Source organism: Enhydra lutris, unplaced genomic scaffold, assembly GCF_002288905.1.
Source record: "Enhydra lutris kenyoni isolate GAN:26980312 unplaced genomic scaffold, ASM228890v2 scaffoldscaffold51, whole genome shotgun sequence".
Taxonomy (NCBI): Eukaryota; Metazoa; Chordata; class Mammalia; order Carnivora; family Mustelidae; genus Enhydra; species Enhydra lutris.
In genome coordinates, this window is record NW_019154135.1 from 11,566,606 (window position 1) to 11,588,711 (window position 22,106).

At 53.3% G+C, this 22,106-nt stretch overlaps 1 protein-coding gene across 1 annotated transcript in view; it reads right to left on the minus strand.

Annotated features, from left to right (window-relative positions):
• The window catches only part of LOC111157011 (ATP binding cassette subfamily A member 13), a 326,661-nt gene that overhangs the window by 68,190 nt on the left and 236,365 nt on the right, over positions 1 to 22,106 (minus strand). The window contains exons 53-56 of the mRNA XM_022518213.1: positions 12,483 to 12,537; positions 10,507 to 10,684; positions 8,954 to 9,069; positions 3,570 to 3,726 (exon numbers count right to left, since the gene is read on the minus strand). Coding sequence (XP_022373921.1) covers positions 3,570 to 3,726; positions 8,954 to 9,069; positions 10,507 to 10,684; positions 12,483 to 12,537 — 506 coding nt within the window. The remainder of the gene's footprint in view (positions 1 to 3,569; positions 3,727 to 8,953; positions 9,070 to 10,506; positions 10,685 to 12,482; positions 12,538 to 22,106) is intronic.

The following is a 22,106-nucleotide window of genomic DNA, read 5'->3' on the forward strand; positions in this document are numbered from 1 at the left end:
CCAAGGAGTGTTCGAACAAGCAGACAGTACTGGGAGCTGTCACTGAGAGCAGGTAAATACCATGGAAGGCACCTAGTACGAAATTAGCGTATAGTAAATGTTGAATGAATGTAGCTGTCTCTGTGAAACACGTTACAATCGAGTGTTATGACAAGGACAAGGATGAATAAGGGAGCAGATGGAAAGAGAGAGCATGCACAGAAAATAAACATATACAGGACAGCCTGCATAAGTTCGGGCAATATCATTTTTAATTTAATGTATATATGTATATAAAAATGTATATAAAAATTCAACATCTCCCAAAGAATTTACTTTTTATTTTTTTAACCATCTGGTGTTTTAGGAACGTTCGTTTTATTTTACAAGGAGATGAGAATTGTTCCCGTGTTAATCATTGTCTGCCAGAACTTTCTGGAAAGTATCATGTGTTTGCACCTTGATGGAGCATCACTGCATTTTACTCCCTCAATAAACATGCAGAGTGTTGAGAGGTGAACCCAGTGACCACGCAAGAAACAGCCTCAAGCAGCTGATGAATGTGTTCAGGTCACTTAGTGGTAGGACCGGGACGCAACCCCGACCTTTCTGGCCCAAGGAAGAAAATCCCTCCACCCAGGAACACAGCCTGTGGAGAAAATTCATGGCAAAGGGGTCCTTTGAGCTGACTTTTAGACAGGGTGTAGCTAAGCGTGGAACCGCAGCTGTTTAGCAAGGCTATAGAAATAATCATCAAGAATTAGGCTCAGGGCGCCCGGGGGCTCAGTCAGTTAAGTGTCTGCCTTCGGCTCAGGTCATGATCCCAGCGTCCTGGGATGGAGCCCCACATCAGGCTCCCTGCTCAGCGGGGAGCCTGCTTGTCCCTCTTCCTCTACCTTTCCCCCTGCTGGTGCTCTCTCTCACTCACTCACTCTGTCAAATAAATAAATAAAATCTTTAAAAAAATAATGAGGCTCGCTGTTTTACAGTCATTCTCTCCCTGTTCAAACTCACAAATTCATCTGGGGATGAATTTATAAGGGAGCAAAGGCATCATGAGGAATACATTATAAAACACGACACGGGATGGGCCGTATCACAAATACTAAGGAAAAACTTACAAAATCATCAATTACATATTTCATCCTAGACAACATCCAGTTTTCCCTTATGATGCAAAGGGACAGCTTGACTTATGTAAATACAGTCTTAAATAACGTGATTTGGGAACGACAAAGATTCAACAAAGGGGTATGAATTGTTCCATTATGGCCTATTGTCTTTGGCGTACAGACACAGAGAAAACACATACACTTCCTCTGATTCTTCCCTTGGCTCTTCTCCTGACTGTCTACCATCTTTAAGGATTGCGACCAGTCTTAGAGGGGCTTAACAATCCCAGTTTTTACAAAACTGTGTCCATCCCTGAGTCAAATAATGTGCCACGTGACAGCAGCTTGTCTCCCTGGTTATAATGTAGCAACAGTAGAGCAGGACAGCTTCCGACTCCGGAGCTAGGACCTAAGGAACAGACATAATCATGACGAGGACTTTAAATCTGCCTTAAGGGAATCACAGCTGTCCCTACAGCAAAGAGAACACAGCCGTCCACGACACTTGAACACAAAGGTAACATACGACAGGACGTGACTGCACAAATTCAGGGAATGACAATCCATAAATGTCCAATCTAGGATAACTGCGAACTGATGAAGTATTCAAAAAAAGAAATTACTGGAACTATGAGCTACTGCCCTCCGGACATCCCTCCACCCACCCACCCCCCACCCCACCCCCGCCAACCGGGAGATCCTCACCGCTGGGAAACGAAGGTGTTCGAGATGGTGGGTTAGAACCCAAAATGCATTTTCTATAGACGTTAGCTTAAAAAATTGTGATTTGGTAAAAATTAAAAATTGAATTGCCCTGATCAGCAGCACAGTTTGGACAAACAACGGTTAATCCTGGTCTCCTGGCTCACAGAGCTGATCTGAGAACCTAGTCACCCTTGACTGATTCCATAAGAATATATTGATCGCTCCACAGCTTATGCGTGAAGATCTGAAATTACCCAATGTGACACTGGGTTTCTTCAGCAAACAACACCAAAATAAAGGGCAAAGGAAAAGAGAGACCTTAGCAAATGATAAAGTGTCTCTTTTATATGTGAACAACTGAGCCTGACCCATTTTGTGACTGGACGCTGACGTCAGAGCTGGACTGTCATAGGCACAGAGCCTCCGGGCTGGTCTCCTCTCTGGGTCCCGGTGATCCCTCCTTTTGCTTTTGTCCTGTGATCCTGTCCCCTCGAGCTTCATCTTTCCCACTGGAGGGAGTGTCCATCTGCCCTGAGTCTGCCCCCCTTCTCAGCTTAGGTCACAGGGACACCCTGAGTGACCCACGCCCTCTCGGGGATCCGTGGGCTGGGAGGGAACACGTGCGCTATCTCAGCTACCTCTGTGTCCTCAAGCTAACGCCCCGTAACTGTATCGGGGTTTCCTACTTATCAGCCAGACACGTTAATACAGACTAGTGACAACACTAGCTCTGCAAAAATCACCAGAACACATTGCTTCCTTCCCTGAATGCATAACGAATGTTTCCGTACTTAGTGTCTCCATGCCAATGTGGGGCACGACCCCCCAAAACAGTATGAGCCACGCTGGAGTGTGGACGGTCTGCACAAGCCCAGGGCAGAGCAGGAGAGCCTGCCCCATGAGCAGGCATCCATCCATCCCCGACTCATCTGTGACAGGCCAGGAGCACAGCCTCCGGAACTGGGAGGGCTGGCCCTTTCTCAGGCCGCCTTCTCCACCCGTGAGTCAATCAAACACCGGGACGACAGAGGGACTGGGGTCCAGGCAGACAGCAGAGAGTCAGAAGGGACAGTGGTCTGAGCTGAGAGCAGAGAGCAGGGATGAAAAGGACAGAAAACAGAGAACAGAGGGCAACGCAAAACTCCAACGTCTGTCCCCAGAGGTAGCGCAGGGGAGGCTGAGGAGGGATTAAAACAGACAAGACCCAGGTGGGCTTCAGGGGGAGGAGGGAGGTGGCAGGAGCATGGCAGAGACACAGCTGGATTCACCTTGACCGAGATGCATGCTAGGGGTCGCATCCCAAAAGTGACTCGCCAGTGTGAACACCGGTTGGAGACAGGGTTCCTGGAGAGGGGTTCCCTCACCCTCCCTGAGGGAGACGGAGCCCCTTCTCGGGGCAACCCTCTGCTTCGACACTCTGAACGTAGCAGAACTAGGTATGCTCCAGGGGTCGGAGAGTGTGCTCGGCCCCAGCAGCCAATCCCACCCCGTGGCACGGGATCCCAGAGGGATCGGACCCTTACTCCTGTGACACCTGGATACCCATCCTTCCTTCCGAACGCGGATCAGGAACTCATTAACAAACAGGGAGGTCCGAGCTCAGCTCTCATAACGGTCCCGGTGTTTGCATGCCTCAGGGGCGGCTTCTCTATCTGGGGGCTAGAGACCATGGACAGCGGCCCATTTCCCTTTACCTCCAGCCAGAGGAGTAGCAGAAGGGGCACGAGGCAGCATTCCCCGCTGCCCTGAGAGGCGTGGCTGGAGCGCACCGACCTGAGCCTTGGAGACGATGGCCAGCAGCCGGGGCGTGGTGGTCATCAGCATGGTGCAGAGCCCGAAGATGAAGTTCAGGGACACGTAGGAGATAAAAGCCACATCCGAACTGGGGAAGATCCGGGACATCAGATACATCCACGGGAGAGTTGCGTATCTACGGAGTAAAGGGAAGAGTCACGTTTGTCTTCCTGTCACGTGTCGTGGGACCAGGACGGAAGCACAGATGAGTCTCGCTGGCCATGTCCTCTTCCCTCCCACAGGGAACAGAATCCCACTTTTACAACAAATCCCACGGTGTTTCCTGAACACAGAGCACATTTGGGGAGCTCCAGGGAGCCCTGGGGACCATGACAGCAGCCCTGGGGGGGGGGGAGTCAACCGCCAGGCCACATGGGCACCTGCTCCTGGAGCTCTGTGAGCTGGAGGAAGTCGTGGACGTCCCCCGTCCCCGCCGCCCCTCCCCCAAGGGGCAAGTCTGGCTCTGGCTTCTTTGCTTCTTTGCACAGAGCTCCTAGGTGTGGAAGGGAGAATCAAAAGCTGTCAAGAAGGGAAATCAGCAGACCCTGTAGAAAAAGAAGGCATGAAGGGCTCCTGGGTGGCTCAGTTGGTTAAGCGTCCAACTCTTGAATCAGGCTCAGGTCATGACCTCGGGGTCATGGGATGGAGCCCTGGGTCAGGCTCTGCTCTCAGCGAGGAGTCTGCTTGAGATTCCTTCTGTCCTTCTGCCCTTCCTCCATACTTCCTCTCTCTCTCTCTGTTTCTCTCTCAAATAAATAATTTTTTTAAAAAAAGAAAAAAGAAGGCTTGGAGGTAAAACTGGAAAGCTTCCTTCTCAGTGTCCTCTCAGTGTTGGGCACTATGCTGTGGGCCTCCACGATGAGCCCGCATCCTCCTCCCTCTCCGGCAGCCTGGGAGGCAGGTGTGTGGTCCCATGATACAGATGGCGAAGGGTTCACAAAGTCAGGAGACCCAGAGGGAGGCCCTGCCACTGACGGCAGGCGAAGCTGACCACGGGATTCATTTACGTGTGGCTGCAAAGCCGGGGAGCAAAGGGCCTGACCTTCAAGGCAGCACATACCCATGGCCGATGGCACTGGGTTCTAAGAAACACACCCGCACATCTCTCTTCCTCCACAGCCGGGAGCTGAGCTGCATCCCTCGCTCACCTCTGTCACAGAAGCATGCGCCCCATTCAAGGGCGCGGGTCCGAGAGTCATGGCTCCAAACATCAGGGGACAAGTCAATCACTGTGTACTGCAGCCTTCGTCCCACGTCCCCACGTGCAGCCTGGAGGCAGACATGCCACTGTGCTCCTAGCGTGACTTGGCAGCTGCTCCTGAAAGCCCGGGTTCCCTTCTGTGTTCGCTGGTTCCGCAACGAACCGGACTCCAAGCGGAGGGAGACAGGCCTGGCCCTCGAGGTGGGCTGTTGTCTTCCTGTTGTTCCTTCTTCTATCCAAACCCGTGCATCAGAATGAGTCCTTGAGTCGAAGGATTCATCCTCAGAGTTCAGAAAACACCGTACGTAGAACTATCGCACATAAAATCGTACGCTGTTTTGGAAACTTGCCTCAATAGTAATCTGCCTGGTAACGTGGCACGATGGGAATTATTTTAGAGCAGACAGGTGGGGGGGCTTGGAAGCAATTATTCTTAAATACCCACTGTACCCAATAATCCAATTGTCTTTAAATAAATTAATTACCCAAGAAGTAGGTCAGGACTCCTTTGTGCTTTGAAGGGTCCAGCCCGCACCTGAAGAAAAGCCCTGCAGAGAGAAATCGGACCCCACGCCCTTACTGTCCCTTCTGGGGCAGAAGTCAAGTGCGTCCTCCCTCACGCACCAGCCGGGACAACCAGCTGAAGCATTCCATGTGGTCCTTGGAACAGAACTGTAAACGCCAGCAGTCTGCGACCAGGTCTTGGGGCAGCTAACCCTGCCATAAAACGCCCTCTCAGAGTGACCCCAAAATCTCTTAACACCACCGATCCTAACTCTATCTTCTGGAGCAGTCTGTGACCAGTCACTTTTCTTTCTATCCGACAGCTCTTGAGGTAGCTGACGGTAAACACCGCGGTCCTCTTGGGTCTCCAGCACAAAAGACCAGGTGTCCCTTGCTTCCGTACAGGAAACAGTGTCCAACCAAGTCTCTCGTTTAAACCTCATGATGGGGGGCTCGGGCGTTTGGGGGTAGGGACACCCGACCAGGCGTGTGATGCGGTGAGGCGGGCACCAAGCACAGCGGGATGTTGACTCACAGTCAGGAGGGCCGTCCAGGAACGGGGCAGCTCCCTGTCCCACTCGGAAGCCCCATCCCCCGTCGGAATGAGAGGGACCCACCAAAGAAGACTCGTCCAGCCCCGTTGCACTCTGTTCATGGTCAGTGTTTTGTTACTCAGTAGGGAGAGCTCCCACGCCAGGTCCTGTCACTGAGACGCTGGACCAGTGGATCGGAGCGTTACGTCTTTAAGCAAAGGAGGCATCAGCAACAGGGCCACAGACTGACCACAACTGCCACCAGCCACACCTGCCGCATCAGGGAACAGTCTTCGTGCGTGGTTCTCTGCCAGCTGCGCAGCCGTCTTTTTTTTTTTTTTTTCCCTTTTTTTTCTTTTTCCCCCTTTCCAAATATTTTTTTCAAAAAAACATATTGACAGCTCCATGCCCCCTTTTTTTTTTTTTTTTTCCTTTTTTTTTAAGTAACAAGCTAAATGGGGCAGGGGCGGGGGGGGGACTTGGATGGCTTAGTCCAGTCAGCATCCGACTTTTGGTTTCAGCTCAGGTGCTCATCTCAGGGTCCTGGGATCGAGTCCCACATCGGGCTCCACGCTCAGCAGGGAACCTGATTCTTTCTTTGCCCCTCCCCCGGCTCATGCTCTCTCCCTCTCTCTCTTTCTCAAATACATAAAATCTTTAAAAAAGAAAAAAAAATGTGCTCCTAGGGCATAATTTATCTTTTAGTGATATCTACAATGGTTTCTAACACTCCTACTTTCATTAAAATGCAATGTAGTATTTACTTACTTACTGGCTAGTGGCATGCTGTTCACAGTCCTTCCAGAATTTGTGTGGTTTTCCTCCTTTTGAAAGCTGGCCCCTCCCCCAGTGAGTGAATTTTCTAGGACCGGGATCAGGACCCTGCAGCCTCATGTTCACAAGCCTTAAGCACCAAATAATCACCTATATATTCTGAAAGTTTCAATGTTTTATAGAAGCTAGCTTCTCTTTTCTTTCTGACATTCCTTTCCTCTTTTTGATGCTAATTCTCCTCACTTTCTAGCTAAAATATCAAGTTTTCTTGGCTAGAGAGAGCAGGAATATTAAGAAGAAGAAAAAGACAATTGTCACTGGGCCTTTTTTTCCCTATCGTCTCTTTCAGACTCTACGCCTTAGTCCAAACCCTAATTTCTTTGGATTCCAAATCCCATTTAATTACAAGTCCCTTTTCATGCCTGTAAGGTCTTCAGGTTGCAGGGCACTCTCGGGGCTGCCTTCCTGAGACTGTCCTCGGGGTCCCTGCACCTCCCTCCTTGGGGACGGAGGGGCCAGCAGATGTACCTGCCTCCCTGGGCACAGGGGACAGCAATGCCCGTGCAGTGTCGGGTGCGGGGCAGGGCCCAGTGAGGGGAGAACCGCCGTGTAAATGGGAATAACACGTGGTCCCTGGGGTGTGGCTCTGTGATTCCAGCCGGCCACGCCGGGGCCCTTCTTCACTGGGACACTGTGGCACCATCAGCTGTTTTCAGACCCCTCGGTCCCTCTCAGGGAAGGATTCTTGCCTGGAGATACAATCTGTGAATCTCCCGATTTCTTCGGAAAATGCTGTGGCCGCACACGTGGCCAGAAGTCTGGGCTCCACCCAGACTCCCAAAGGTGCTCACGAGCCAAAGAAGCTTCAGGACCCCTCCTCAAGACACGTGGCTGTCTGTTAGATTTTGTCTGCTCTCTTCCGCCAGACTCGACGAGCTGTGCTTTCGTAAGTTCACGGGTGGGGTCCAGCGAGTCTGTTCAACGACACCGTCAGCAGCCACGACGCCGTCCACTCAGCTGGATCCACGCACGGAAACCAGACCGTTTCCTGAGAAGCAGGAACCCACGCACGCGGCCCTTTATACCCGGGAACCTAAATTTCCAACTGAGCACAATAGACTGGTGCAAACACAAGCGTTCGTAGCTTCAGATGTTAACATCCTCTGCACAGCAGCTCCGCTCTCGTAGCAACAATGTGGCCGAGAGCAATTAAACGGGACCTGCCACCACGCACTGTGAGGTTTGTACGAACTACCGAACTGAACAGAATTGAAACTCCACACAGAACACGGTGGGGTCTGGAGGGGTCATGACTCTTCCCAAGGCCACAGAGCTCGTGAGTGGCCATATCACGGTTCCTATAAAGTTCTGTCTGTCTCTCCTGTCTTTCTGTCTCTCCCGCCTCCATCCATCCAGCCAGCCATCTAATAATAACACATGCTCCTTCGTATTAAATCCTGTTCCCTAGTTAAAGGTTTGTGGTCACTGACATCACCGGGAGCTGCGTAAAAATCATTTTACTTGTCACCTTTGGCCTCAATAAAGCAGAACGTGGGTTTTCAAAAATTATCCACCTCACATTTTAATAAATAAGTAGTTCATTATCTTCTCTCCTCATGGCAAGACTCTCTCACATGCTCAGCCTAGATAGAGACATATTTTTGATACCAAGTTTTGATACCATATTTTGATACCTAGATAGAGACAATTTTTGATACCAATTTGGGGACCACCGGCAATGAGCCTGCTCAGTGTGTTTGAAAATGAGAAGTGTGCACAGTGACTTCTCTGCCTTTGCTGTTTTTTCCCCGGAGAAAAACGACAGCAGCAACGGCGGCAGCCTTCTGGACCACCACGGTCACAGGAGAGCAGAGACACGCCAGACACAGGACTCTCTTCTCCCATCCAAGTACTAACCAGGCCCGACCCTGCTTAGCTTCCGAGATCAGACAAGATCGGGCGCATTCAGGGTGGTATGGCCGTAGACTCTCTTCTGAAAGGCAATTTTGGAGCTAACCGGATTGCGTGTTTGAGCTCCAGATGAAGCCGGCCTGAGGACAGCCAAGAACCCGCTTGTCCCCACCCGTACCCGGGGTGGGGCGGGGTGGGGGGGATGATTCCTCGAGGCACCAGCCCGCACCACCTCCATCCCCACCCCAGCACCCGCCCTCCTCGGCAGGGCGCTCTCCACCTGCTCCGGCGGGTCTGCGGCACAGCTCCCGCACAAGCAACAGAATTGCTTGCAGACAGAGAAAATCACGCAGCCGGCGGCAGGTTCAAAGCCATCCCGGGGGGGGGTTCTCTTCCAGAAAACAAACCGTAATTCTGCAGCCGTGTTTCTCATCACATACCCGAAAAGCACCAGCAGGAGGGCCGTGGCTGCCAAGTTCTCGCGGAAAGTAAACGCTGTTAACTGGAAGGCGACGATGATGGTGACACACAGGCTCACAGAAACCAAGTAGAAGACCTGGGGGACAAGGAAGAGGGGATGGCGTCCCACGTCCACTTCGGCTAGTTTGCAGATGACATGCGGGCAGCAGTGGAGGCCCAGCTCTGGCTGGGCTGTGTCCCCTCTCCCCCACGCATCCGCTGAACCCCCAGACCTCAGAATGGAACTGGGTCTGAAGATGCACCCATGAAGGGGTCAGGGAGGGTAAACGAGGTCCCCAGAGCAGCCCTGATTCAACAGGACCGGTGTCCTTGTGAGATGAGGACAGCAGGACACAGACACACATGAGGACATGGGGAAGACACGCCAGCCACACGCCCAGGGCAGAGGCCTGGGGAGGAAGTGGTTCCGCCACACCTGGATCTGGGACGTCCAGCCCCCGGCACTGGGAGGGACAGACATCAGCAGTTCAAGCTGCCCATCGGCCATGTGTCCTGAGGGCCGCACTGGGAAACCACTCTGACCACCTTCCCATCTTCCAGGAGTCGAGGCCTCTGGGCACACCTGCACTCAAGGACAGGCGGCTCACCTGCCTTCCGACCCTCCCTGGGTGCCCTCCCCAGGGCTCCCACACCCCCGCCACTCTCCTCCTGGGGCCTCTCTCGGAGCCCCTCCTCATGTAGACCCCATGGGAACCCTTTCCTGAACCCCTGGTTTAAGTTCTGCTTCCTCTTGTGAGAATAAAAGTTCCAGGGGCAGAGAACGTCTCTGCCTTGCTCCCTGTTTTAGTCCCTGCACCGAGGACACACCTTGCCCCGAGCAGACCCTCAACATATCCCTTAAATGAGCGGTCATCCAGAAATGATTGGATGAAGATAAAAACACGGTAAACCGGGAAAGAGATAATCCTCCCCCCCTTATAACCTCAGGCAGGAATCACAGGGACGAAAGGATCATAAAGTCTGGACTGCTGAAAAGAGGGAGACTGACTGGGGCCTGGGAGACTTTGGGTCCCCCCTACCTGGGGGTCCTGGAAACCGGCCCCCACCTCTTACTATCTTGAAGCCCCCTTTTTCCCTCCCCAGGGCAAGCTGGGGTCCCTGCATGCCATAACACAGAAGGTGTGGTGGCACAGGACACCAAAACGGGCCAGGCTGTGGTCACCCTGGAGGGGGCCGGCAGGTCAGCTCGGAGGGCCTTCACCCTCTCCCGTCCCACCCCCTTGAACAGAGTGTAGTTAATGTGATTACCATGTCACCCTCCCAACAAGAAACTCTGCATGTCTGGGCAGGTCCCTGAGCTCCCAGAGCTCCAGGACACGGCTGGTCCGTCCTTTGTCTTACAAAGCCAACCTTAATGATAGACAGAGACTCAGCCAAACCAGCTCTTAGCAGTGAAGTGACACCTTCTCCTGGGGACAGGGGGAGGCGGCCGCTTCCTACACGCACACATGCACACTCACACACACAGATCAGCGGCACGCAGGCCCCCGGGGATGTCGTCCCCCAGTCCTACCATGTCATACAGGAAGTTGGTGAGCCAGTACGTCCTGTAGCCCAGGCCGCTGAGGTGCTGCAGCCTCTTGGCTCCGATCACCCTGTCCCTCACCACGGAGCTCCCGATGGACGCAGACAGGATGGAGAACCCCAGCACGATGCAGAGTGCCACGCCACACTGGCGGATGCTCTCCAGGCTGCGGGCAAGACGGAATAGCACGTCAGGTGGCACACGAAGGACACGGATCCTCTTTCCCTCGGGAACAACCGGCGACGAGGAGAAGAGCGGAGGAAACCCTTCGCGGGGAGCTGATGATGGGCAGGACGCACTGACAAGCTCATGGAGTCGGTCCTAAATGCTGTCAGCGACTTTTCAGGCGTGGATTAGCTCTGCCGGCTTCTAGAAACTTCTCCAAGGTTTACTCTTGACCAGTGAGCCTGACTCCCCAGTTAAAATGAAAGACATCTTCAGCGTGGGGTCCATAGTGAGCTGCGGCCTCCACCCACGTCCGGACCCCCACCCTTGTGGGAACCCCCGTGACATGGGACCCCTGCCCACATCCAGGCCCCACCCACGTTGGGACACCTGTCAGGACTTGGAAGGGGCATTAGCTGCAGCTCTGCAGGTGGCTGGCCCATCTTTGAATTTCCTCTTTCCAAATATCGGAATGATTTCGTACCGGAGGGAGGTGCGCCCATAATTGTAATGACATACACTGTGCACCTTCCTGGTCCCGTCTTCATCAGAACACTACCCCATTACCCCTCCTTAGCAGTGCCCAGCGCACACACAACGTCTCAGCTGGCCCCGGAGAGAAGGAGCTCGTCACCAACCGTCCACTGCCTGGCACCCTCTTTTCGTCAGTGAGCCCACGGCCAGAGTTGTGGCCGGTGTCAGAGACCGCTAAAGGGGAAAGCTGAGAATGAGTGCAGGGAGGGGAGGTGACACCACCTCGTGCTTCCTGCCTCCCTAACACCTCGGAGAGAAGACACCTGTCGAGCAGATCTGCATCTCCAGCTCAGTTTGGTAGGTCCTGGCGGGGGTGGGGGGGTCAAGTTATACACAGATTTTCTACTGTGCAGAGGGTCAGCGCCCCAACCCAGTTGTTCAAGGGTGCACTGCACTAATTCTGCCTACTATAGATGTCTGACCAAAGCTTTGTCATAAGTGCAACAGGGAAGGGAGGTGGGAAAAGGAGGAGACAGGGAGAAGCGCCCTACCTTCTGTAGGCTGTCAGTGGGGTGAGTGACTTTTGATCCCAGGGTTGTGAGTTCAAGCCCCACATGGAGTACAGAGATTACTTTTAAAAATTCTCTAGGGACACCTGGGTGGCTCAGTTGGTTAAACAACTGCCTTCAGCTCGGTCATGACCTTGGAGTCCCAGGACTGAGTTCTGCGTCGTGCTCCTGCTCAGCAGGGAGTCTGATCCTCCCCCCTCTCCCTTCTCATGCTCTCTTTCTCTCTCATTCTCTCTCTCAAACAAACAAAATTAAATAAAAAATTCTCTAGGGGCACCTGGGTGGCTCAGTCAGTTAAGCATCTGCCTTCAGCTCAGGTCAGGACCTTGAGGTCCTGGAATCGAGCCCCATATCGGGCTCTAAGCTCAGCATGGAGTCAGCTTGAGATGCTCTCTCCCTCTACCCCTCCCCCCATCCATGTTTACGCTCTTTCTCTCTCTCTCTCTCTCTCTCTCTCTCTTTCTCTCTTAATAAATAAAATCTTCAAAGAAGACTGTGTCCCCAGAAAGCATCTGGAAGACGTGGGGTCCCTGAGCTCCAGGGAGATCATGCCCATAGAACAAGTTTACTTAGAAACACAGTGGAGCGCTTGATGGGCTCAGTCAAGGCGCATTCTGCAACCATCCGGTCTTCACACTTGGCAAAGACCAGCATCACTCGGGGCAAAGGCAGGAGGCGATCCCAATCCCCCCTAAACAACCCAAAGACTCTGTCCCATCAACAGGGCCGCCGTCACCCAGAAGTCCTGCAACTCACATCTTGTCCTCGTTCAGCAAGGCCCCTCCGTACGGCTGGCTGTACAGCGTTATTCCTGCGGAAGACAAATGCGAGATGTGAGCTCCCGAGCCCTCTCCCGGCATGGCAGGTGGACGCGCTGTGCCCGCATGGTGGCTCTGGGCTGCTCTGTCCAGGCCCGCAGGCGCCGAGAAGGGCACACGCAACCGTTCTTCTCCGCCGGCTTGTGTGGGCACCTGGCAGGCTTGTGACAGGAACAGCCGGCATGTCTCGCACGTGCCTGGAGAAGCAGGTGCTGGTCTGACCTTTTATGATCTGATCCTCAGAAGCATCCCTGGGCATAAGTCCGTCATTAGCCATGTTTTTCAGGGAGACACAGACTCAGCAAGACGACACAACAGTATGCGAGGGGATCATTGGATGGAACGCGGGGCAAAACGCAAACACCCCCTCTCACGAAAGCCAAGTCTAGGCCGATAGGAGAGTGAACCATCTCGATGGTCCGGCCTGGTGTGTGGGGCTGCCTGTCCGCATTAGCTCTGCTTGCCTCTCGGGGGCTGTGCCTCCACGTAGGACATCAGCCAGGACGGACAAATCGCCACCAACTTATCAATTATCACGGTTTTGTCACAAAGGCGGTGCATGACCTCACACGGCATGCCGTGCCCCCCGCCCCCACCCCCAGCCAAGGCTGGTCTACGCTGCACCACAGACTCCATAACCCCGGGCAAAAGACGGCTTGTTTTGGGTTATCGTGAGACATCAGACCGGCCGGCGCTGCCTTCTCAGATGGGCTATCGCAGAGCTGAGTGTGTGGCCGCACGGGAGCACATCCTAGCCCCATGCCATGGGCCACTCTTGCGTTCTCCTTCCGCCTACACTCAGCGCAGCCTGCCGCCTGTGGTTTGCTTTCTCTTACGAAGTCATATTAAATCTTTACAGAAGCGCCGCGGGGTATGAGTGAACATAAATAAAGGAAGAGACATGGGCCCGGAACAGAGCAGAGTCCTCCAAACCCCCACCATCCTGCCCCCGAGAGCCTAGTCTCCCAGCCTTGTACCAGCTGCTCCCCTCTCCCGCTCTGCCAGTCTCTCCCCTTCCATCGTGGGCTCCGCCACTCAATGATGCAAGTTCCCTCCCAGCGGAAAGGACAGGGGAAGCCATAGGTTCAGCAACTCCACTGTCCAGTTTTCCAGAACAATTTCTTTGGCTTTAAATTAATATTGTCCTGACGTTCTGCAGCGGGCTCCCGCCGTGTGTGCGCAGCGGGCTCCCGCCGTGTGTGCGCAGCGGGCTCCCGCCATGTGTGCGGAAAGCTGGTCAGGTGCTTCCCGAGACCCTGGGCATGATTTACACATTTGTCCTGAGCCGAGTTGCACGGTCTAGACCTAGACCCACGGTCTAGGTCTAGATAGGTCTAATGCCTGTCTGGACCGGTAACCCCCATCTGTTTTTCTCCATCCGTCTTTCTTCCCTTGAGCTTGACCTCCACCCCACTCCCTCCAGCACACACCAGCTCCCACTCTTCCTGGGCAGAAGAGTCGTGGGCAGCCTCCTGGGCAACCCAGCACGTGACCTGCGGCCTCCAGCTCTGTCGGGGGTTGTGCAGAAGCTCACAGACTGTCGACAGTGCTTGCAGAACCGCGGGATCCTGCGCAAATGTGGCAAGTGTCCCGCTGGGATCTGGAAACAGCCGAAGTGCACATGCAGTGCTGTGCGTGGCTCTTGGCTGATCAGGGCAATGAGAACTTTCCAGATGAGAAAACGTCCAGGACGTGTGGGGAGCTGATGAGGGCTCGGGAACTGGATTCTTTTAGGAAAGTGGATGCATCTTGGAATACACACACACGGGGCAAGAGGCGGTGTGCAGATGCCTTCTGACAGCTGAAGGAAGGTGATGGAGCCCAGGACACAGACTCGGTCTGTGATGTCCCGGAAGGTAAAGTTGGTCCATGGAGCCAAGTTCAAGAAACAAAGGAAATCACCTGACTTGAAGGTTGGAGCGTCAGGCCTACGAAGCTCTGGGGCTTCACGGGAAGAGGACATGGGAGTCTGGGTCTCCCCCAGACCAGGTAGCTGGCAGCCCCACTAACTGTAAGCACGGGGCTTTCTGGTCCCGTGAGGCATTGCTGGTGCACCATTGAGCCAGGCGGGGTCACGGAACCCCTCAAACTACACCCAGCTGGTCAGAATTGGGGGTGGCCTCCTGGGGGTGTCGCTAGCTTAGAAGGGAGGGTGTGGCCCCATGGGATCTGCATTTCCTCCAGACAGTGCCAGGACTGAGCTGGGGTCACACACCTGGGGTGAAGCAGAATTCCCTCCGGAGCTCGATTTTCCTTCTCCTCTAGGAGTCCCGAACTCTCTGTACCCTGCAGTTTCAAGAGCTCCCTGGGTCTCCTCGGGCCTCCCTAACGGTCCCAGGTGTTTCTTATGCACCTGACAGAAGCGTCAAATCCCAAACAGAACCTGGGCTTAGCCTGCTCCTACGCTCCCCACCCCCAGCGTAGCAGGACCATTCAAGTCCCCGTCATCTTCCGAGTCACCAGACTCAAACCTACATCAGCTTCCCTCCCCTTAGTCCCCCTCCCCACACATCCAAGAAGAGGTCAGGCTCTGCCACTTCCCACCACCTCCATGCCCCAGTGCCAGACCCCGTCCTGCACACCACACCCCTGCCCCGGACAAGGGGGACATGCCCTGCCTCTCAGCTCGCCTTTTCCCGGTATCCCCAAACCCCTACAGTCCTTCCAGAGAACTCCCGCAGAGAAACAGAAAGAAACACAGAGCCCATATTTTTCACCCGGATATAAGACGCCTGTAGGACGACGTCCAAACTCTCGTGTCATCCGACGGTCCCACTGTTGCCCCTGGAAAACCAGGATCACTACCGTGTCTCTCATCTCCATCTGGGGGCATGTCCTGCCTCTTCCTATACAGACGTCCCCGCCTTAACATGGTTCCACTTAGCACTTTTTGAGTTCATAGTACAAGTACAGTGTACAAGTACTGAGTACAAAGGGATACACGTGCAGTAGGGACTGTACTTGGAATTCTGAACGGCATCTCTTCCCGGGCTGGTGACATGTGGCCCGTCCTCTCCCGGGATGCTGGGGGCAGCTCACTACCCGGCAGTTGCACGGTCCCAAGGGTGGACAGCCGATGCCCCGACCGCCCTCCTGCGCCCACACAGCTCTCTGTTTCTCACCCTCAGTACAGCATCCAGTCACTTACAGAAACAGTTGGAGCTTATTATACAATCAGCTTTGTAGCCAAGGCTTTTGCCCGGTGTAGGCTCATGAAGTGTTTTGAGCGCGTGTATCATAGGCCAAAGCCAAGGCTTTTGCCCGGTGTAGGCTCATGAAGTGTTTTGAGCGCATGTATCATAGGCCGGGCTAAGCTCAGTGTTCGGGAGGCTGCTGTGTTCAGTGCATTTTTGATTTACAATATTTCCAACTAAAGATGGGTTTATCAGAACAAAAGCCTGTCGTTCGTGGAGGAAGATCTGCGCTTCTTTGTCCAGCCCCCTCCCTCCTCACGGCTGCTCGGTGATGATGTCCTTTTCTGAACACCGTGAAGGGAAGGGAAAGGCGGTCCTCGGGTCCTCAGCCCTTACAGACTAGTGAGCAGAGACCAGGCGCCAGCATCCCAACGTCGATGAGGAGCCACCTGTGGCCACATGTTGTCCGTGGTGCAGGACGTCACGCGCGAGTGCGAATTCCCACAGAGCAGCTCCGTCTTGTCCGTGCAAGCTCCCCCGTCTGCAGAAGCCAGATCTCGAGAGCAGACACCGAGAAAGCCTCCCACGTCCGGCAGCCTGCAGCTGGGGTTCCAGACTCCCAGCTGCAGATGCCGCCCCCCTTTGCCCACCAGCGTGCCGTGCACCTCCCTTCCGCACACACATCTGATTTTCCAGGAAACATATCTGTACGGGGGAGGGAGACGGGGCTGCCAGTCCGGTGTCCCTGCCCGGCTCCTTCTGCAGCAGAAAGCAGCAAGCGCTTCTGCCGATGTTCAGTTCAGAATGTGCGACGACTGCGATCGCTTTCTGTGCCTCAGGCTGCGTAAACCTCTTACGTTCGACTGCAGGGTCCTTGCTGGACGATCGGGAACAGCGCTCTGGTATTGGCTTCTGTCGGCTCATTCCTCCGTGATGAATTTGCGCCCTTCATTTGGCTCTAGGTGCGGGACTTGCGCTGGCCTCCCCTGGCAGCCCTCTAGCAGGTGGGACTGCATCCGGCCCTCCGCCCCGGGAAGTGAGCCACGGCTCCTGCGGTCCCCCATGCGTCACACCCCGGTTCTGGATGTTTCCGGGATACGTTTTTCTCACTCGGTCACAGGATGATGACTTCCATGATACAGAAGCCGGCACAATGTTGCGTGACTATCTCTGTTAGTCAGCTGGTAGCATTCGGGAACTGGGGCGAACGGGACCCTGTGAAGAGTTCCAGCTTGGACACACCCGGGTCTTCCAGAAGCCACAACGGGAGTGCAGAATGGTGACAACTGTCCTGAGCAGGTGACACGGGCAGGACATGGGCAGGACCCACGCTTGTAGGGTCCCAGGCCCGTGGGTGTCTTCAACTCACCTGCCAGCACACAGGGCAGTGAGAACCCTCCCTCCACACGCGACACGGTGGTGGTGAAAACACGCAAGCACAGCCGTGAGCATCTCCCTAGAGCAGCAGGGAGAGGAGATGACGCACGGCACAGAACCGGCCGCCGGAGAGAAGCAGCCACGCCAGCCATCCCGCCCTGTCTTTTTTTGGCTCTGGGGTCTGCCCACACTTGGTGTGAGAAGGACAAAGCTGGTGAACCCCACCAAGTACCGCGGCTGGCCCTCCCCTCCCGGGGGCCTCCGTGCCTCCATATCTCGGGGGGACACAGCTCTCCATTCAGGGCTGTCTTTCAAGACTCCTCCGATTTGCATATTCTACATGCAGTAAATATTTAAATACAATCTTTGGAAGAAGGCTGCATGCTCCGTGGCTGTCTCCTGGGCTGGTGGGGGGTCCTGATGGCCCTGGAGGGCAGCCCTCCAGCTCAGGGCTCAAGGCTGCAGAAGGGTCCTGGGTCCCTGCTAAAAGGCCACCATCCCTCCAGATCTTGACGGTTGTGGTCAACGTGAGGAATGCTCTTTGAAGAATAAGATACGGAGAAAGGCAGGGCCGTACAGCACAGTGCTTAAGAAGGAAGCCATCGGATAAGCAGGAAAGCCTTTCCACCTGCTCTCGGAGACTCGCGTCCCACTGGGCATCTGCCGGATTCGGTCAGCCAACCTCGCTTCAGCGTCACACCTGCGTCAACAACATTCTGGCCGTGCTCTGCTCTGAGCGAGAGAAATCTGGGCTCCAGACGACAAGGACGACGTCTCCTCGGGCTTTCGTAGGGATTTGATGTGCCCTTTCAACAGGCTCCCCCCGTGAGGCCCCTGCAGATGGGCGTAGACAGGCAGCCTCCTCCCCTCACCCCGGCAGAGCTCCCGTTCCCCAGTGGGACTCAGTGCACTCACGGGAGGACACAGAGGAGGCGGCACCAAGAAGGGAGCGGGTGGGGAGGGAGCCCCGGGGAAGGACCCGGCACCGATGACAACGCGCGGTGCCCAGCGCTGGGCTGGCGGGCAGCCCCTTGACCTCAAAGCAGGCAGACAAGAGGGCTGGCAGGTGCTCACCAGGAACCCTGGGGTGGGCCGCTGCTAGGTTTACCAAAGCTGCCCGAGCTGCTCGTTTCCACACTGCAATTTCCTATCCCTGCGTTCCCTAGAAGCAGCTCTGCAGGAATGAACATACGTACGTCAACATCAAAATGACATCTCCCTACACAGGTGCTGAGATTTTGTATTTTGCAAGAAAGGGTGGGGGGACTGAGAGTCCGCGCCGTGCGGGCCTGTTTTCTCAACAGGGACAGAGCGATAGGAGAAAGCACAGAGGAGACGACCCTCTTCTTCCCTGCGAGCCCTGAGTTTCCCTAGACCCCCCCGCGGAGAGGCGGCAGGGAGAGCACGGGTGTCCGCACGTGACCTCACACCCTTCGCATTCCTGCTGGCTGCTCCTTAAAATAGTAAGTTCAGAAATCACAGCTCCTGGCACAGTTCCACGGAGACGGAGGGGGCACACGACCCATCTCACAGATGGGCATCCTGCCACGTGCTTGTCCTGGGACAGCCCTCAACTCAGAGACGGGGCAGCTGCAAGGGATGGTGGGGCGGGGAACCCGGGGAGGGAAACCGAGGCACAGGAAAGTTCTGTTGACTTATCTAAGGCTGAATACAGCAGAGTGAGACCACAACCCTGATCTTCTGGATCCCAATTTATCCTTTTTTTGTCAAACCAGAAAAATCATGTATAGCCTTTGACGTCCTCTCTGTGAAAACCACATTCTTGCAATGCACAATCTCCGTAACTGGGCTGTTAGTCCCTTTGTATTGTGTGTGCTCAGAACTATATTTAGGTGACAACGACATTGTGAGGGCATCTGGGGCTGACGATGTTAGCAAGGGGTCCAGGTCCCTCCCAGGAGCCGCTGCGGTTTCAGCCCTCGAGGAAAGGAAGGGGCTGTTGGGAGGCAGTGTCACAGGTCTTCAGAAATGATGTTTCAACATGCAAATTCTGAATACACTTGAATGATCTGTCTTTGTTTGATTACTCTCCTCATTTATATTCTGGCTTTTCTAAGGATTGGCCCACAGCAATGTATAAATGTGTAACATTAGCTCCTCATTTACTATTCTCATCATGGTTTCCAGACTCTGTGTATCTGTCATTTGTAAAAATGCACATCTGTGCTTTTGTCTGATCCCCATTATGATAGAAGATACTTAACTTGTCTCCGATCCAACAGTCATTTTTGGGTCTGTTCCTCTTATAAAATGTACATCTCTGCAAGTATCAAGGCCCAGATGTGTGTAGGCATCTCCACCAAGCGAACAGACCTGCCTTAGCCTCAGTCTACGCACCAACCATTGTTTTCTTTTGATTAATTCACTGTGAGTCATCGGTGCGATCCGAAGGACGAAAATGTTCTTTTGGCTCAACAGAGTATTAAGAGAAATCTATGAACTTTCCAAGAGGTATGTCAATGGCCTTCTTTCTGTCTTCCTCTCTTCTTTTTTAATTTTTTGCATTTTTTAAAGATTAATTTATTCATGTGGAGAGAGAAAGAGCACGTGCACACTCAGGCAGGCAGGACAGGCAGAGGGAGAAAGAGAGAAGATCTCCAGCAGACTCTGGGCTGAGCATGGAGCCCTACGTGGGGCTCGATCCCACGACCTGAGACCACGACCTGAGCTGAAAGCAAGAGTCGGACGCTCAACGGACTGTTCCACCCAGACGCCCCTCTGTCTCCCTCCTCCTATTCTCTCCTGGATGAAAGATTGTTTTCCCCTCAATGTTAAGGTTATTAGTCTTATTGAATAATAGACGTCAATTGTAAAAAGCTTTGAAAGAAAGAGTAAAATTAAAATAAGTCCTAATCTAATTCAAAACCAACCAGAGGTAATCATTGTTTGCACTTTGATATCAATTACCTCAAAATGTCCAAGGTCTTCTCGACACATGCATGTCATTATTGAATTATGCTTCACATTCTTTATCTTCTACCGCATCAATCATTCTTGACCTTCAACTAATGTTTCCGTCACACACGTGCAAACGTTTGCATCCATATGCTTCCCTAGGACCAATGTTCATCCAGTTCTTTTATTCATTCTGTGGATTCAATATTGTTGTGATCTTATTTTTTATTAACCTCTCAAGTGACATCCTTGGGCATTCTTTTTTATTAGGACATGTCTACGGTGGGTTTCTGAGACACCATACATAAGTCATCTCTGCGGCTTGTTTAATTGATGGCAACATCTTCATTTGAGACCAAATTTGGGGTGTATTTTTTTTCTTTCCATATTCTGTAGGCAATGTTCCCTGACCCACAGGCTTGTGAGGTTGTGATTAAAAAGTCAGAGACCAGATGCTGGTTCCTCTGAGCTGGAGGAGATCCAACCCTGCCAGGTCCTGTCCCTCACGAGGACCTGGATATCACACAGCAGCAAGCACAGAAGCTGACAGGTGGGGACAAGGCAGCGGCTGCTTGGGGACCTCAGGATGTGAGGAAAAGTGTGGCGGGTGGCAGTGAACTTCCTGGTGTCCTTCGTGTCTCTCACAACCCCAGATGAGGCACTGCAGAAGCCTGCAGGATAGGGACTGCTGAGAGCAGCGGACCCTGGGAGTCACCCCTGTATTCCTCACACTACCACCAAGGAAACTAGATGAAGGGATATACCAAACACGTTGCAAATAAACCAAAATGGAAAAGCTGTTCAAGTCACTGACAGGAGAGCACACAGGAGTCACTCACAGGAGAGCAAGAAGAGAACCAGAGGAAACAAAACAGGTAATGAAGTACCAAACTTGAGATCCCTGGTGCGTGAAGCCCGTTGATCGCAAATACACCAGTCAAAAGGCGAAGACTGATAAGAGTGTACACACCAACTGTCAGAGCCTCAAAATACAGGACTCAAGAACCGAGACAGCTGAGAGGAGAAACGGATAAATCCACAATTATACTGGGGCATTTCAATCCTTCATGAGACGATGGAACCGTCGGACAGAAAACCAGTGAAGACCGAGAGGAAGGGAGCCTTACAACCAAAGGACGGAGCCCGACTGACATATACGGGGTGCTGCCACCAACGGCAGCCAGAGACACTTTTTTTTTTTAAGATTTTATTTATTTATTTGACAGACAGCAAGAGAGGGAACACAAGCCAGGGCAGAGGGAGAGGGAGAAGCAGGCTTCCTGCTGAGCAGGGAGCCTGACATGGGACTCAATCCCAGGACCCCGGGATCATGAGCTGAGCAGAAGGCAGACGTTGAACCACTGAGCCACCCAGGCGCCCCCAAAGCCATGTTTTTAATCCCCCATGGAAGCTGCACCCACACAGACCACGCACGGACCACAAAACAAGCCCCCATCAAATGCAAGATGATGAAGATAGCAGAATGCGTGCTCTGACCAAAGACAACAGGCAAATCTCAAAACCTAGAATTTGTACAACACGCTTCGAAATCACACCTGCATCAAAGGGGGCATCTCAAGGCAAATTTTCCAGAGTCAGAAGCTGGTCTTATTTGTATTACTTTCAAAGTAATCGGTTCTTGCCACTTACAGCTTTGTTTAAAACACACACACATATATTTTTTTCTTTATCCTTGAACTTTTGAGAATTCAGCCGGATTGCTCGTCGATGATGGCTGTTTCCATAACTCCCAGGCTCCCAGTTCGGGAACGTTGCCCGCCTCCCGGCTGACTCTCACACTGGCCCGGATCTGTTTGTTCTTGCTGCTACTTTCCTTCGGACATCGTGGCTTTGTTTCCTTAGTCACTGTTCGTCCGCTCTCCTGCTCCACCTAATTCCTCCGGCTCTTCTCCTGTTGTCAGTTTTTATATCATCGTTTCCTCTCAGTTCTTAGGGGATATTTTGTGCTTATCCTTTAAATCAAAAATTCTGAATAGGAGAGAGCACTGCAATCAATAAGGTGATTCTCCGTATCCAGCCGAAATGTATCACCAACCGCGCCTTAGCCGAAATGTGTATCACCAACCGCGCCTTAGCCGAAATGTGTATCACCAACCGCGCCTTAGCCGAAATGT